This window comes from Cebus imitator, unplaced genomic scaffold (assembly GCF_001604975.1).
Source record: "Cebus imitator isolate Cc_AM_T3 unplaced genomic scaffold, Cebus_imitator-1.0 Scaffold0, whole genome shotgun sequence".
Classification (NCBI taxonomy): domain Eukaryota; kingdom Metazoa; phylum Chordata; class Mammalia; order Primates; family Cebidae; genus Cebus; species Cebus imitator.
Window position 1 is genome coordinate 12,495,797 of NW_016107315.1, and position 13,135 is coordinate 12,508,931.

The 13,135-nt window shown below is 43.9% G+C and overlaps 1 protein-coding gene across 1 annotated transcript in view; it reads left to right on the forward strand.

The window, feature by feature from the left end:
- Positions 1–10,688, forward strand: part of OPCML (opioid binding protein/cell adhesion molecule like) — a 148,073-nt gene extending 137,385 nt beyond the window's left edge. Inside the window, exons 7-8 of the mRNA XM_017523196.1 lie at positions 8,548–8,598; positions 9,177–10,688. Of these exons, the coding sequence (XP_017378685.1) occupies positions 8,548–8,598; positions 9,177–9,214 (89 nt within the window). The 3' untranslated portion in view covers positions 9,215–10,688. The remainder of the gene's footprint in view (positions 1–8,547; positions 8,599–9,176) is intronic.
- The last annotated feature ends 2,447 nt before the right edge of the window (positions 10,689–13,135 follow it).

Genomic DNA, 13,135 nt, shown 5'->3' on the forward strand with positions numbered 1-13,135 from the left:
TTTCACCATGTTGACCAGGATGGTCTCGATCTCTTGACCTCGTGATCCACCTGACTCGGCCTCCCAAAGTGCTGGGATTACAGGCGTGAGCCACCGCGCCAGGCCTACTACTAGATTTCTTAAGACTACCCTCAAATAAAGCTTAGGGACAGTGACTGATTGTGATTCAATAACTGAGTAGAAAGTGGATTGAAATTATTTCATTAATTTTAACAGCACGTGTAACTTTTCTGGCAAAGTTCCTGAGCTAAAGTTATTAGTCTTATATTCTTCTTGGCTTCCTTTGTAGACAAGGGCTAATCCTCTCATGACTCAGTCTCCCCTACGTGGAATTTGACACAAATAAGTTGATAGACTAGACACATGGTCTTTGTACATTGCAATGGCAAGTAAACGCTAAGGACCAATCATTGGGAGTTTCCAAGTTCCTCTGGCTTGTTGTAAAATTATGATTGATCAAGGAAATGAAATTCCAGTTCCCCTAGCCATCTCAATACCTTTAGTACTCCCTTCTTGTCATTTTTTTCCTTCTTTTTCATCAACCTCTTCCCATCTGCACCTGACCCTTTTTTGCTCCTGTTCATACCACAACATTTACCCATCCATCTGCTATCAGTCTCTCACTCCGTCTAGCCACTCAGCTCCATCCATCATCCATGAACCAATTTATTCTCCCATCGGCTAACTACTCCACTGTCCATTCACATATTATTTTCCCATTTATCTAAACTTTAGTCCATTTCTATACTCATACACCTCCTTAATGTGAGACTGTTGCTCACTCATCTATTTATTAAGAGCATCTATCCTTTCCCAGCTGTCAGCCCATCCACCAGACCTGCTCCAGCTAGCCTTTAGCAGACACAGCTGTTTACCAACCCACTTCAAGGTAATGAAAATCTTTGCTGTTATCTCTCTATTCCACAAGGGAAGCTTTATGTAGTGACTCGTAAGCGTGGCAGCTGAATGACTAAATGCATTTTTATCTTTGCCCTATGAAAATCCTACATATACAGAAGCGTCCCTGGAGATATATTAAGGGCATTCCTCTTCCTATCAAGGTGTATTAAGCAGGAAGAGGTTGTGGAGTTGGGAGTGGAGTGGATGAACAGATGTAATGGTAGGAGTGTAGTCATGTGATGAACATAACAAATAACTGAAGAAACAGGGGGGACCTCAACTGGCAACGGACCTCCTTCTTTCCCCACAATTTGATTTGTTGTTGAATTAATTATTCACTTTGAGAAAAATTCAGGGGCAGTGCTAATTGATGCCAAACCCTATTATCAATTTTGAAAACCAAACGCCAAGTTAGAAACAATGCTACCTTCTTTTAATATGTTCATCTGGTCACTGAGATATCTTTTCTCCTCTCCCTTATATTTCCCCACTGATTCATTTATTCATTATTCATGCATCACATTTAGTCAGGAACTCCCCTTAAGGAGTTCACATTTAAGATATAAAAACTGCTGTATAAGAAGAAAAATTACAGTTGAGTATGGCAAATATTACGACAGAGATATGAGGAAATGACTGCAAAGTACAGAGCAAATATTGTGAGATGATTAGGAGGCATTCTCGCTTTCCCCCATTTTTTCCGCAGGGATAAAACGCTAGAATGTAAACAGCTAACAACGGCGAATATAAGCTGCAGACATGGTGCACAGATATATTACTACAAAAATAATTGGGTTATGGGATCATGCACATTCAGCATTCAATAATTTATCAATGGAGTGAATAAAATTTGTTAAATGAATGAGTACCATGAAGGCAGTTAAAACTACAAGTGGCCAAAGGACTACATTGTGCAGTTGATGATAGGCAAACACAGACCTGCTGGAGAGGAGAAAGCAACACCTATAATGTCAAAGCTGGTTAGGAAGCTGGTTATAAAGTCTCAGTCCCACATAGGATTACTGAGCATATCACTTTTCATTGGATCTAACACCATGAGCCTTGCTGATGAGGGAAAGAGAAGCTGTGCCTGGGGCCATGTGCTGCAGCAGAGGCATAGGGGGGTAGGAAGAGGTTAAGTGTGGACTTGCTGAATAGTTCCTCAAGACTCGGATTCTCCAGAGAAGACTAAAACTCTGTGATTTAGGATGCAATAACTGGGTCACTTGCATGTCAGCATCCCACAGCATCTGTTGTTTCAAGATAAGAGTAGTCTTAGTTTTACCTCTCCATGAATTTCTGTCTCCCATATGACATACTGCCTTGCCTTTACCATGAGTTCTCAAACCAACTGGCTTGTTTAAGGAAACTGATTTTTAAATTATGATCTTACAAATTACCCGTTATGTTTTCTTAGATGAATTTCTTATCCTTTAATGAACTTTAGTCTCAGTTTTAATGAAACAATTGTAATAATGCCCACATCAAAAAAATCGCTGTGAGAATTATTCCACTATTAGATATGAACGAGGAAGGCTGTTGAGCAGTCACAGGTAACAGCAGTTACTTGCAAAGCAAACATTCATTTTTTTATTGTTTTTTTTTCTCTTGTTTATCTCTCAGCCTTCATCAATGTCCTCACTTTCCTGTGTTTTTGAAGATATAGTTCAACTGTACTTACTTTTTTGAAAAAAATCAAAAATTATAATTTATACGTAATTTCTTTCTTGAAGTTCGAAAAGGAGAAACACATTTCTGAGTCTTGGATTACTCAGGAACACAAGGTTAGAAAGTGGCATCAATAAGGTTTTTGGTAGAATTCCAAAGGACTGTTGAAGCAATAGAATAGAACTAGAATTTTCATCTAGGAACCATACATCAGATAGCCAATATATGACAGGTGCTGAGGATTCAAATTGAGAGACAGAGTGTCTGCCTTCCAAAAAGTCCCAGCCCAGATTCCAAAGCACAGCCCTGGGTAGTTTTTAATCAAGGGCTTGAGGATCCCAGTAGGAGGCACTTAACCCAGACAGGAGGGCTGAGGGCACACTTCCAAAAGACAAGAGGTCTCAGCTGAGCTTTAAGGGAGCAGAAGGACCTAGCCAGGGAAAGGGAGGCGGAGAGGAGCAAGTGACTATGGACGGAGCAACGTCATCAAAAAGCACATACAGGCAGGAGGGAAGCACAGCATGGTCAGGAAACTGCAAGTGTAGGTTACCCCAAGAGGGTGCAGGCAGAGGGGCATGGCAGGGGGCGAGATCCAGACCCTAACATCTCTATGGGGAATGCTGATATATTAAGGCTTGTCCTAAAAGAAATAAGGGAGACATTGAAGGATTTAATAAAAAGAGCAGCTAAACTGGTCTTGCCATTTAGAAGATCAGCCGGGCAGCAACAGGGACTAACTGGGCTTTGGTCACATTGGCAAGGGGAAAACATGTTAGGAGTCACTGAAATAATTCAGGTGAGAAATGATAAGAAGGAATACCAGGCAACTTGGGATGATTTTCAGGAGTAGCTTTAATGGGAGGGCCTGGGTGTATGGGGTGATGGAGGATGTAGAATATGGAGAATACACAAGGTTTCCATTTCAGCCAACTGGATGGAAGATGGTGCCATTCTATGATTCCCAAAACGTACGAGAATGGTGAGGTTCTATCCAGTTTTTGACAGGTCCAGTTTTAAGTATCTGTAGAATCTACAGGTGGAGATGTTTGAGCACCATCAGCATTTTCCTAAGTCATCTAATTATATCCACTGCCATGCACAAGGGATGCCTGATTTCCTTTCTCTGCCTCCCACTTTAATTCCAGTGGAACTCTAGCTCCTTGGATCATCCATCTGCAATTCATTTATCATCCTCCATTTCCTCTGTATCTTGATTTTATCTTAAAAAGGTACTGTTTTTTTACTGCTTGTTGTGATAGAAGATTAGAAAGCGGTTCTCTGATTAGGCAGTAAAGAAGTAACAGATGCTTTAAATGGAGAAGGGGGGAACTGGCACAGCTGTCCCACTGCCTGGATGAAATTTGGCGCTTCCCAGGCCTCACACAAAGGGCCAAGCCATCATTCACTGGGTTCTGTGGGAAGGGCTGACCACTGAGAGTGTGTGAATGAAGGTAGATTTTTTTTCCAAATTTGCCTGTAATATTATCACAATGCAAGTCCTTTCGTATTTTCATCACATAGTTTGATGCTCACTTGCTTGCTAACAAATTCCAGAAAGGATTTTAAACCTCATCAGAGAGCCTACCTCTGATTAAGAGTGATGCATTTCATTTGAATGACTTAAGAATAGAGGTATACATTAAGCTTGTTCATATTTTTTTTTAATGATCCCAGAGAGACTGTCCTAAAACTAGAGGAAGCTGAATCTCAGCAGGAAGCCACAGTGTCTGGCTGCACCCAGGTGGCCCTGTCAGTTCACATCCAGTACAGAGTCTTGTGAATCTGGGTCTATCTGTATGTGTTGCTCAGGAGGCAAGACAGCAGGGTCTTTCTGGTCAGGGAGAACTGAATTGAAGTCCTGATTCTGCCATGTATGGATTGTGTTCCTATGAACTTATGAAATAATCTCTTACAGTTTCAGTCTACTCATCTACTTCAGCCAAGTAGAGCTGAGAATGAACTACCCCATGACATTGCTGTGAGGTGTGTAAGAGATGGAGTGATAGGAAAATCCCTGCACAGCTTCTTGCCTGTAGATGCTTGGCATGCAGTGGTAGACAGTCAGTTAACTTCTTTCCTCACCCTCTTCACAGTCTTCTGCCTCTTCCAAGCCACCCCACACCTACCACTTATGACTGTCTAGAAGGCATCATGCAAGGGCTCCTTTCAATTAAGTATCACATTCTCAGATGTATGATTGCGATCTCATTAAAAAAAAACATGCAGGGTGCCTAGCAAGGTACCCATCTTCTAAATGCTTAATTATATCCAATTCCCTTTCTCCCTTTCTCTGAAGACATTTGAGTACAAGTGAACCAGCTACAAATGCAGAGGAGGCCTGTAAGTTCTCTACTGACCAGACCCTTTCCCAGAAAGCACCTGAGAACGCAGGCAGGCTGGCTCTGCCCATGAAGCCTGTCTCTTTTGCTCTCGATCTTGTTTCCTATGTGGTGGATTTGCAGGGACAGTTGCTCTGGTTACAAGACCAAACCACTTCAGTTTCTGTCTCTTTGTCACTAAAGGTCTCGGGGGAATCAGCTTATTAGAGAAATAGTCACTGCCTAGCGGAGTCAGCTAGACCATACAAGGATGCACGGGAGGTCCTCAGATATAAAGCTGCCAATTCTTCTTGAGGCATGCAGAGGTTCAGTTCAGTGCCATGGTAGTGTGGACAGCCCATTTGCAATTTCTCTCTGTTTCCTATTTCCCACCTTGTGTGATGGTGGCCCCAGTGCTGAGCCAGTCTGCTTGCTGGAATGTTTCCACTTTGATGTGAATTTCTTGTTGAGTTCCTCTCAAAACTTCCCATTGTCCCTGCCTCGCTCTTTCCTGTTCTCTCCTCTGTTCCGTGGGCAGCTTCAACACTTTTCAACCTACCCCGTTCCTCCTCTTAATTATTTCTTACCTTAAGAAAGTTGAAGCTGCTAAGGAAGAGAGTGAGACAAGCAGGGAAAGGCGCCATGCAGGCGAAGAATCCTGTCTTGTAAAGCCGTTTGTTGTAGTGCACGGGGAGTCTGCAGGTGAATCTTCTCTCTCTGCAGACCTGCTCCTGTTCCTGTACAGCCATTTAGGACAATAGAGATGCGTGCGCAGGGAGCAGAGGCCACTGCGGGAGCTGAGCAAGGATGGAAAGCTGTTAACATATGTGTATTTATGGAAATCATGTGACAAGTTCAGACTTTCAAGTGTCCTAACTCATATATTATTCAAAGCAACCTTGGGAACAATGTGTTACTCACAACGAAGCTCCGAGGCCAACTGTGGAAGACTAGCAAGGCTGAGGTTCCAAGGCAAGTCCATCCAATTTCCAACTGCACGCCCTTTCCAGTTACACACCAGGTTGTCTCTGTGCTTCAGGGTTCGCCCCGTGTTCCAAAACACACTGGGATATCTTTACTGAACACAAGAGGAAGTCACTTCAGGCTCGTGCATGACTGCCTTATTTGTGAGCTTCCAGAAAGTTCACAAAGTGAGGAGGGTGTCTGTCTCTTGGAGGAAAAGAGAGTTTCCATCTCTTGGAATAAAGGAGGGCAGGGAGTCCTGTATCTTGAAAGAAAACAACATCAACTTTCTAGGCAACCTCCTGGCTGGACTCAAAGGCCAGGTGCAGGAAATGGCTGTGCTGTTCAGCACTGACCCTGTCCACCTTCCCACTGGGGAATGAGCCACTGGGAGTATAGGCTCACCTGAGACTGACCCTAACCCATGGACGGGTCTCAGAGCCTCAGGGAAGCAACAGACAGAAAAGAATCTTACAATCCTAAAAAGAACTGAAGAGATAAAAGACTTAATTTTAGAATCAAAGTTCACAAAGGAGTATCATATGAGTAAGAAGGAACCTTTGCTTGCTTTTTTTTTTTTTTTTTTTAGTTGGGACAAAACAACAGAGGCTGACAAAAATCACAGCCTGGGAAGAGAGATTACGGACTGTAAAATATTGACTCAATTCTGTTAAATATAACTCCATTTATATGGATTATAAATGTAAATATATATGTCTACTTAAAAATATCTACCCACCCATCTCTTTATCTCTCTACCTCTCCATCTGTCTCATTTTTCTTGTCACCCTCCATGACAATGAGCACAATAGCAGGAAGTAGTTTGTATGTCTATTTTCTCAATATCTGGCACAGGGGGGGCCTGGCACAGGGAGGGACTCGGTATCCACTGAATGAACAAATCCATGGCTTTCAAACTGAGGAACAACATCATCAAAATGGTTCTTTGAGCTGAGGACTTGTAGAGATGTACTGGATAGAGCGACAGGGGAAAGTCAGGTCCAGCAGGCAGGGAAGGGGAGGTGGGCAAGCTCCAGGTGGTCCTTGTTTGTGGTTATGAGCATCTGACGGAGGAGGTGGCCAAGGCTGAGAGGGATCATACAGATATGAAAGATATTGAGGAGGGAGGATCGATGATATTTGTCTATTTATTCTGTCTGAGAGGAATTGGCCTGAGCAGAAAAGCAATTTCTTTTAATAATGCTTTGTTTGTTTGTTTGCTTGTTTCCTCTGGAATGGTGATACTAATCCTGTATTTTCATAACTAGTTGAGTTTGTAAGAAGCTTGGGTTTTACTGCGCCTATTTTTCAGGCAAAACACCTGTGACACAGAGCCCAATGCCTTGCCCTAGTCTGACACCTAGTTAGAGGCAGGTGAGAGTCACTATCCAGGTTCCCTGGCTGCTCATCTGTTCCTCATAACCTTTCCTCTCCTGAGCAGCCTCTGTTTCCAAGCAAGAACCTCTGTCCTAGCAGCCTCCCTCCTGCTCTTGTGTAGTCAAGTTTCCACTTCGTCAGTGTACATTTCCTCTTCCCCAGCAAGCCCTGTGACCCCAAAAGGGAAAACTGACCTAGTTCCCACCAGCTTATACTGCACCCTTGTACCCCATCTAAGAAAGACTGCACAAGGTCAAGCACAGTGGCTCACACCTGTAATCCCGCCAGTTTGGGAGGCCGAGGCGGGTGGATCATTTGAGGTCAAGAGTTCAAGGCTAGCCTGGCCAACATGGTGAAACCCGTCTTTACTAAAAATCAAAAATTAGCCGGGCGTAGTGGTGCACACCTGCAGTCCCAGCTACTTGGGAGGCTGAAGCTGGAGTATCGCTTGATCTCCCAGTCCACGGCATCTAAGCCACATCCTGGTTGAATCAGCACTCCATTTTATGCACAGCATTCTTTACCAGGCTGGGTGGTACGCCAGCACCACACTCAGCCTGGTAAAGACTGGAGTGCATAAAATGTGATCCCTGCCTCTGGGAGTATAGGCTAGAATTGGGAAGACAACACATGCACGTGCATGCACACACAAATTTGCATGACTAAAACCTGAACGGGTGAGTAGGCTTTAGAGGTCACATCCCACTGGTAGAAATTTTGGGGGGTGATTACATTGCAAAGACTACTTGAAATGCTCAAACACCCTCCTTTGCCTAAACACACACTTCCTCACCCCATGGAGCTCAGGGAAGGATACCTGGGGGAGGAAAGCTGAGAAAGATGGCAAATTCCCCTCCCTCCCCTACCCAGCCAGACCAGTTGTTCCCAGGGTCCATTGTTCTCCCTCCAGAAACAATAAACAGCACTCAGAGAGGAGGGAGGTCCAAACACCGGGATGGTTGGGCGCCCAGCTGCCATCCTCTGTGCCACATCAGTAAACAGCACCACGGCAATCAACTGGGCTTTTTTGATGAAGACAAAACCATTAGAAGAGGTAATAAAGGCCCTTCTTGTACAGTTAATAGAGAGCCTCCTGGATGGAACAAGACCAGCTGTTGCTGCTGAGAATTTACTTCTGTTTTCAAGTTCAAATAGAGACTAAAACATTATCTTCGCAGGAATTGATTTTACGTCTTCCAAACACATATGCCACCTTAATTGTGATTTGTGTGATAGTTCAGCTGCTGAAAGCTTTCGTTTATCTCTACCTGGTTAAACAACTTTAAATAATAACAAGTCAATATATCTGTCTATTGACCAGGGTTCTTCTCATCCCCAGAGCTCACTGTTGAAGAAGAAGAAGAAGAAGAGGGTACTTAACCCTTTGTTTCCCTAGCTCTGCCCCACATCCCATTTTTCAAATGTTCAATTTTAATAGAAAATGTTTAGAAAATGGAATGAAGCCAGGTGGTGTGGCTTACACTTGTAATCCCAGCACTTTGGGAGACCAAGGCAGGAGGATTACTTGGGGTCAGGAATTCAAGACCAGCCTAGGCAACATAGTGAGACCCCATCTCTACAAAAAATTAAAAACGAACACCCCTGTGTTCCTGACTACTCTGGAGGCTGAGGCAGGAGGATCACTTGAGCCCAGGAGTTAAAAGCTGCAGTGAGCTAAGACGGTGCCACTGCACTCCATCATGAGATCCTGTCTCAAAAGAAGAAGAAGAACAAAGAAGAAGAAGAAGAAGGAGGAGGAGGAGGAGGAAAAGGGGGCATAGGGACATATAGGACCTTCTGTGATGTGCTTCCTCGTAGTGGGTTTGGGCTTTTTTAGCCTTAGTGCATTCCTTAAAAAACTTATTTAAAAGTGATTTTTGTCAAACTTCTTTGCTAAGATAAACTAAAACTAAAATGGAAACTAAATTTCATTATCCATTTTACTTACAGAAACTGTTGTTGGACTGAGATTGAGAAATGAATATTAATGATGGCAGCTTGTTTTAGAAGACCTAAATAAAACAAAAAAAATCATGGGGTTTCAACAGTGTTTCTCATAAGGTATGCCTCTTCTCATAGAAAGGCTTGATGTTCTATGAAGTGAGGTGGAAAGTAGAGGGAAAGGGGGCTTATTTTATTAGTATGAACTTAAACCTAGAATACTTCAAATAGTGAAATTTTGGTGGTAATGATGGTGATGGGGTGAAGTTTAGATTTTTTAGTTTCTGTTTTTGCTGAACTCATCATGGATCAGCCAATAGGAAGCCAAGAAAGAAGGAGATTGGGAATGCAAGAGCTCTTGTAGCCAGTGCCCAGCCCTACAGACTTGCCAGGGAAGCAAAATAGAGCCAGGCAGAAATGGTGTCCTACTGGGCAGGGTTCGGCCGTCTCTCCCTTGGCCAGTGGGGTCTGCTCCTTGGAGTCAAGGGTCTGTCATGCAGCCAAGGATTGGGATCCGTCTCTTCTCAGGATGTCCTAACCTTCTGATGGCAAGGAGATGCCACCACCTACAGCCTAGCTCTCCACGTGACCACCTCCCATGAGAACTCCTGCCCACAGTGTCATCTTGGCTTCTGAACCACAAGCACACAGGGAGGGGTACGGATGGGGAAGCTCCCACCTGCATCTGGTCTGCTGTGTAAAATCTAGCTGGTGTCAGCACAGTCCAACGCACTGGGAGGCATGCAGTTGGTACTTCTGGGAGGAAGAAAGGGAAATACAAACAGTGCATACCATTCTCTATTAACTGCCCTGGGAATGGAGAGGGAAAGTAGGCTATGTACCACAGCAGGTATATACAGTTTGGGATCCAGCATTTGTTAGGAGTGTTTTCAAGCTGTGTATAGCAGATATACAGTTCGGGATCCATTCATTTGTTGGAAGTATTTTCAAGTTTTCACAAAGTACTTGAAAGCTTGGTTTCCCAGTAATTACCATCCCAATTCAGGCCTCCATTTAAAATACACAGCCCCCATGTTCTCACTTTCCTTTCTCCCACTTCTCCCAGTAAGCTCTATAGATGCAGAGAAAATACTACCGTTAATAATAGTAGTACTCATAACTGACAGATTGCTTATAAACAATGAGCTGTCAAGGTGGGAGGCAATCATTAATGGGTAATTACGAAACGCTTCTCAGGTTTGCGTTTTCACCTGACAAAGTACATTTCTTCAGTCTTTTGAGTTTGTGTTCTCTGTGTTTTTCTTCAGGGCATGAAGTGTGCATCAATTCCCTTTGTATTCCCAACAATGAATGAATGATGAATGGATGAATGAATGAATCCATTTGTTGTTTCTTTCATTCCATAGGCTGCTTCATTGGGTATGCAAACTTTCTCTTTTAATGTTGACATTGAAATGCCATCTGTATCAAGACTTTCTAGATGCCATTATGAAAGTGACTCCCTGCTGTCCCCGTTTTATGGTGCCCTGTGTCTATTAAACTTATGTCTATTAATACCTACTCTGGTCCATATGTGTATTTGCATAGATAACACCATAACATTTAAAGCTGCCTATTTCCACACTCACAGTCCCCATCAAATCAACTCTTGTCTTATACTTCTTTATTTGTAACATTGCTCTCTAATTATTGTCTAACACATGATTTTACAGAGATGTAAGCACAGGAAAGATATAATTCTATATTGCAGTCTTTACAATGCAAGTAAGTATCTCCTCCAGCTTACCAGTTCAGAGGGAGATGGGGGAGTATTTCACTTGACATAGATAGTCACTGTGTGTGTGTGTGTGTGTGTGTGTGTGTACACACACATATATGACTAGGTGAAGTAAATTAAGGAAACAAAGTGCTATTCATCTTCAGGGCAGGGGCTGATTGTTCTTACATAGAATCTATGTCAGCAGCCAGAGGAACCTCAGGAAGCATCTTTCCTTTTTTTTTTTTTTTTTTTTTAACCTATATAAACGATCTAACCTACTAAAGCATCCAAATTCTTTATGACTAATTCCAAGGGGATTGAGAGAGCGAGGAGCAAGGAGGGAGAGGAAGTGAGCAAATATACCAACCACTCTGTTGCAAAGCTGAGGAAAAACCAGGCAGGCACAGGACTACTGATGCACTGGCCAGCCCCACGTGAACCAGTATTTGTTTTCCAGGCAGAGAAACTGAAATCCAGAGAACATATTGCCCAACAAAACATAACTAGGCAAAAAACATTGACTCCCAGAGCTCATGGTTTCTAGGTCCTAGGCCAGGGCTCTTTCTACTGGGTCAGGCTTCCTAATTGCACAGAGCTTAGCCAGGGAGTGAAAATCCTGCTCCTCCCCTTGAAGGGAAGCTCCAGCTTGCCCTGTCCACAGCACATCTATGGAGGGGAGCACCTGTGGGAGAGATCCCAGACAGAGTGCCCAGGGACAGAGGCTCGCTCACTGCAGCAGGTATGTGAGAGGGGTCCCTGCTTACTTACATGCTACTCAGACTAGAGGAGCAGTTTCAGCAAGTCAGAATTGATATGCATGCTCCTGGTGAAGGGCACAGGCAGGGGTTCCACCCCCACCCCGCTTACCCCACACACTGCTCAGTTCTTCCTTTGTGCACAGGGGGGCACTAGCAATACACTGGTGGCAGCCCCAGCAACCTGCATGCTCTGCAGCTGCTCAGGGAAGAACTTAATTACACCCACTTCCAAGTGAGCATAGCACGCTTTTCAGTGAGCGAATTCTGCATTGCAGACCTGCTGGCTACGCTGGCTCCGATGCCACCTCCTCTAGGAAACGTGGCCTCCTCTGATTAACCTCACTTACTTCGGATCGCTCCGAATCCCCTTGGCTCCCCGGCGCCTTGGTCAGTTGGCCATTTACTTATTAGCATCAGGAATGTTGCTTTTTAAAGCATCCCTAGGTATTTCACTTTCTTTTCTTTATCTTACGTTCCCATTGTGCAAAGACCATGTTTTCTCCTGCTAGTTCTGATAGAGAGCCGTGTCCTTGGAGGGATATTCAGTGAACCTGGTAAGGGGGAAGCATGCTGAACGTGGAGTCACAAGACAGATGTGCTCGAATCTTAACACCCAGCCACTATCAAACCTGAGGCAAGCCCTTTTACCTCTCTGCACCTCAGTTTAGTTTCCTTATCTGTTAATTAAGAATTATCATAGCAGTGTCATAGGGTGGTGTGAGAATGAACGAATAAAAATTATCTGCAAGAACCTGGCATGGTGCCTGGGCACAAAGGCCACTTTATAACTGTTGGCTGGATCCAAATGGTGCTGGGAAAGATTCCCTCATTGGGCACTGAGGACAGCCTTCAGCCTCCCTGCCATGGACCTATAGACAGTGCTGAGCTGGGAACCAGGTGAGCATACTAAAGAAGACACAGTTTCTGTCTCCAAGAGGCCCAGAGGGCAGTTAGAACAGGAGTAAAGTCATATCGCTAAGACCAAAGGCCAGAATGCTTGGAAGGGCATATCCCACCTTGAAGAGGGAGCAGGGTCCGGGAAGAAAAACTCTACCACCCTGTTTGCCTCGATCTCATGAGGCAACTGACATGCAGGTAAGGAACTGTGGCCATGCCCTTGGGTGTTGTCTCCAACCAAGCTTCTCAGTGTACTCTGGCCAAGACTTCTGGTGATGGATATGATACAAAGAAACACTTAGACTGGGCTTCCTGCCCACCTTTGACCTTAAACAGGTACTCTTTTACATTTGTAAAATGCAATGGCCCTGCCATCCTCAGGGCTGAGAAAATTTAAACGAGATAACTATGCTTGTGACTTAATGAAGAGAGGCGCTAGTTTCTCCTCCTTCCCTGAGGCTGGGTGAAGCACATAACTCTGGTCTCTACTTATATTCTCCCTTTCCCTTTTTAGGGGTGTTTCATATACCAAAAAATCACCTCCTGTTTTTCTCTAACCCCTCACACACATACCATAAGTTTTTTTTTTTTTT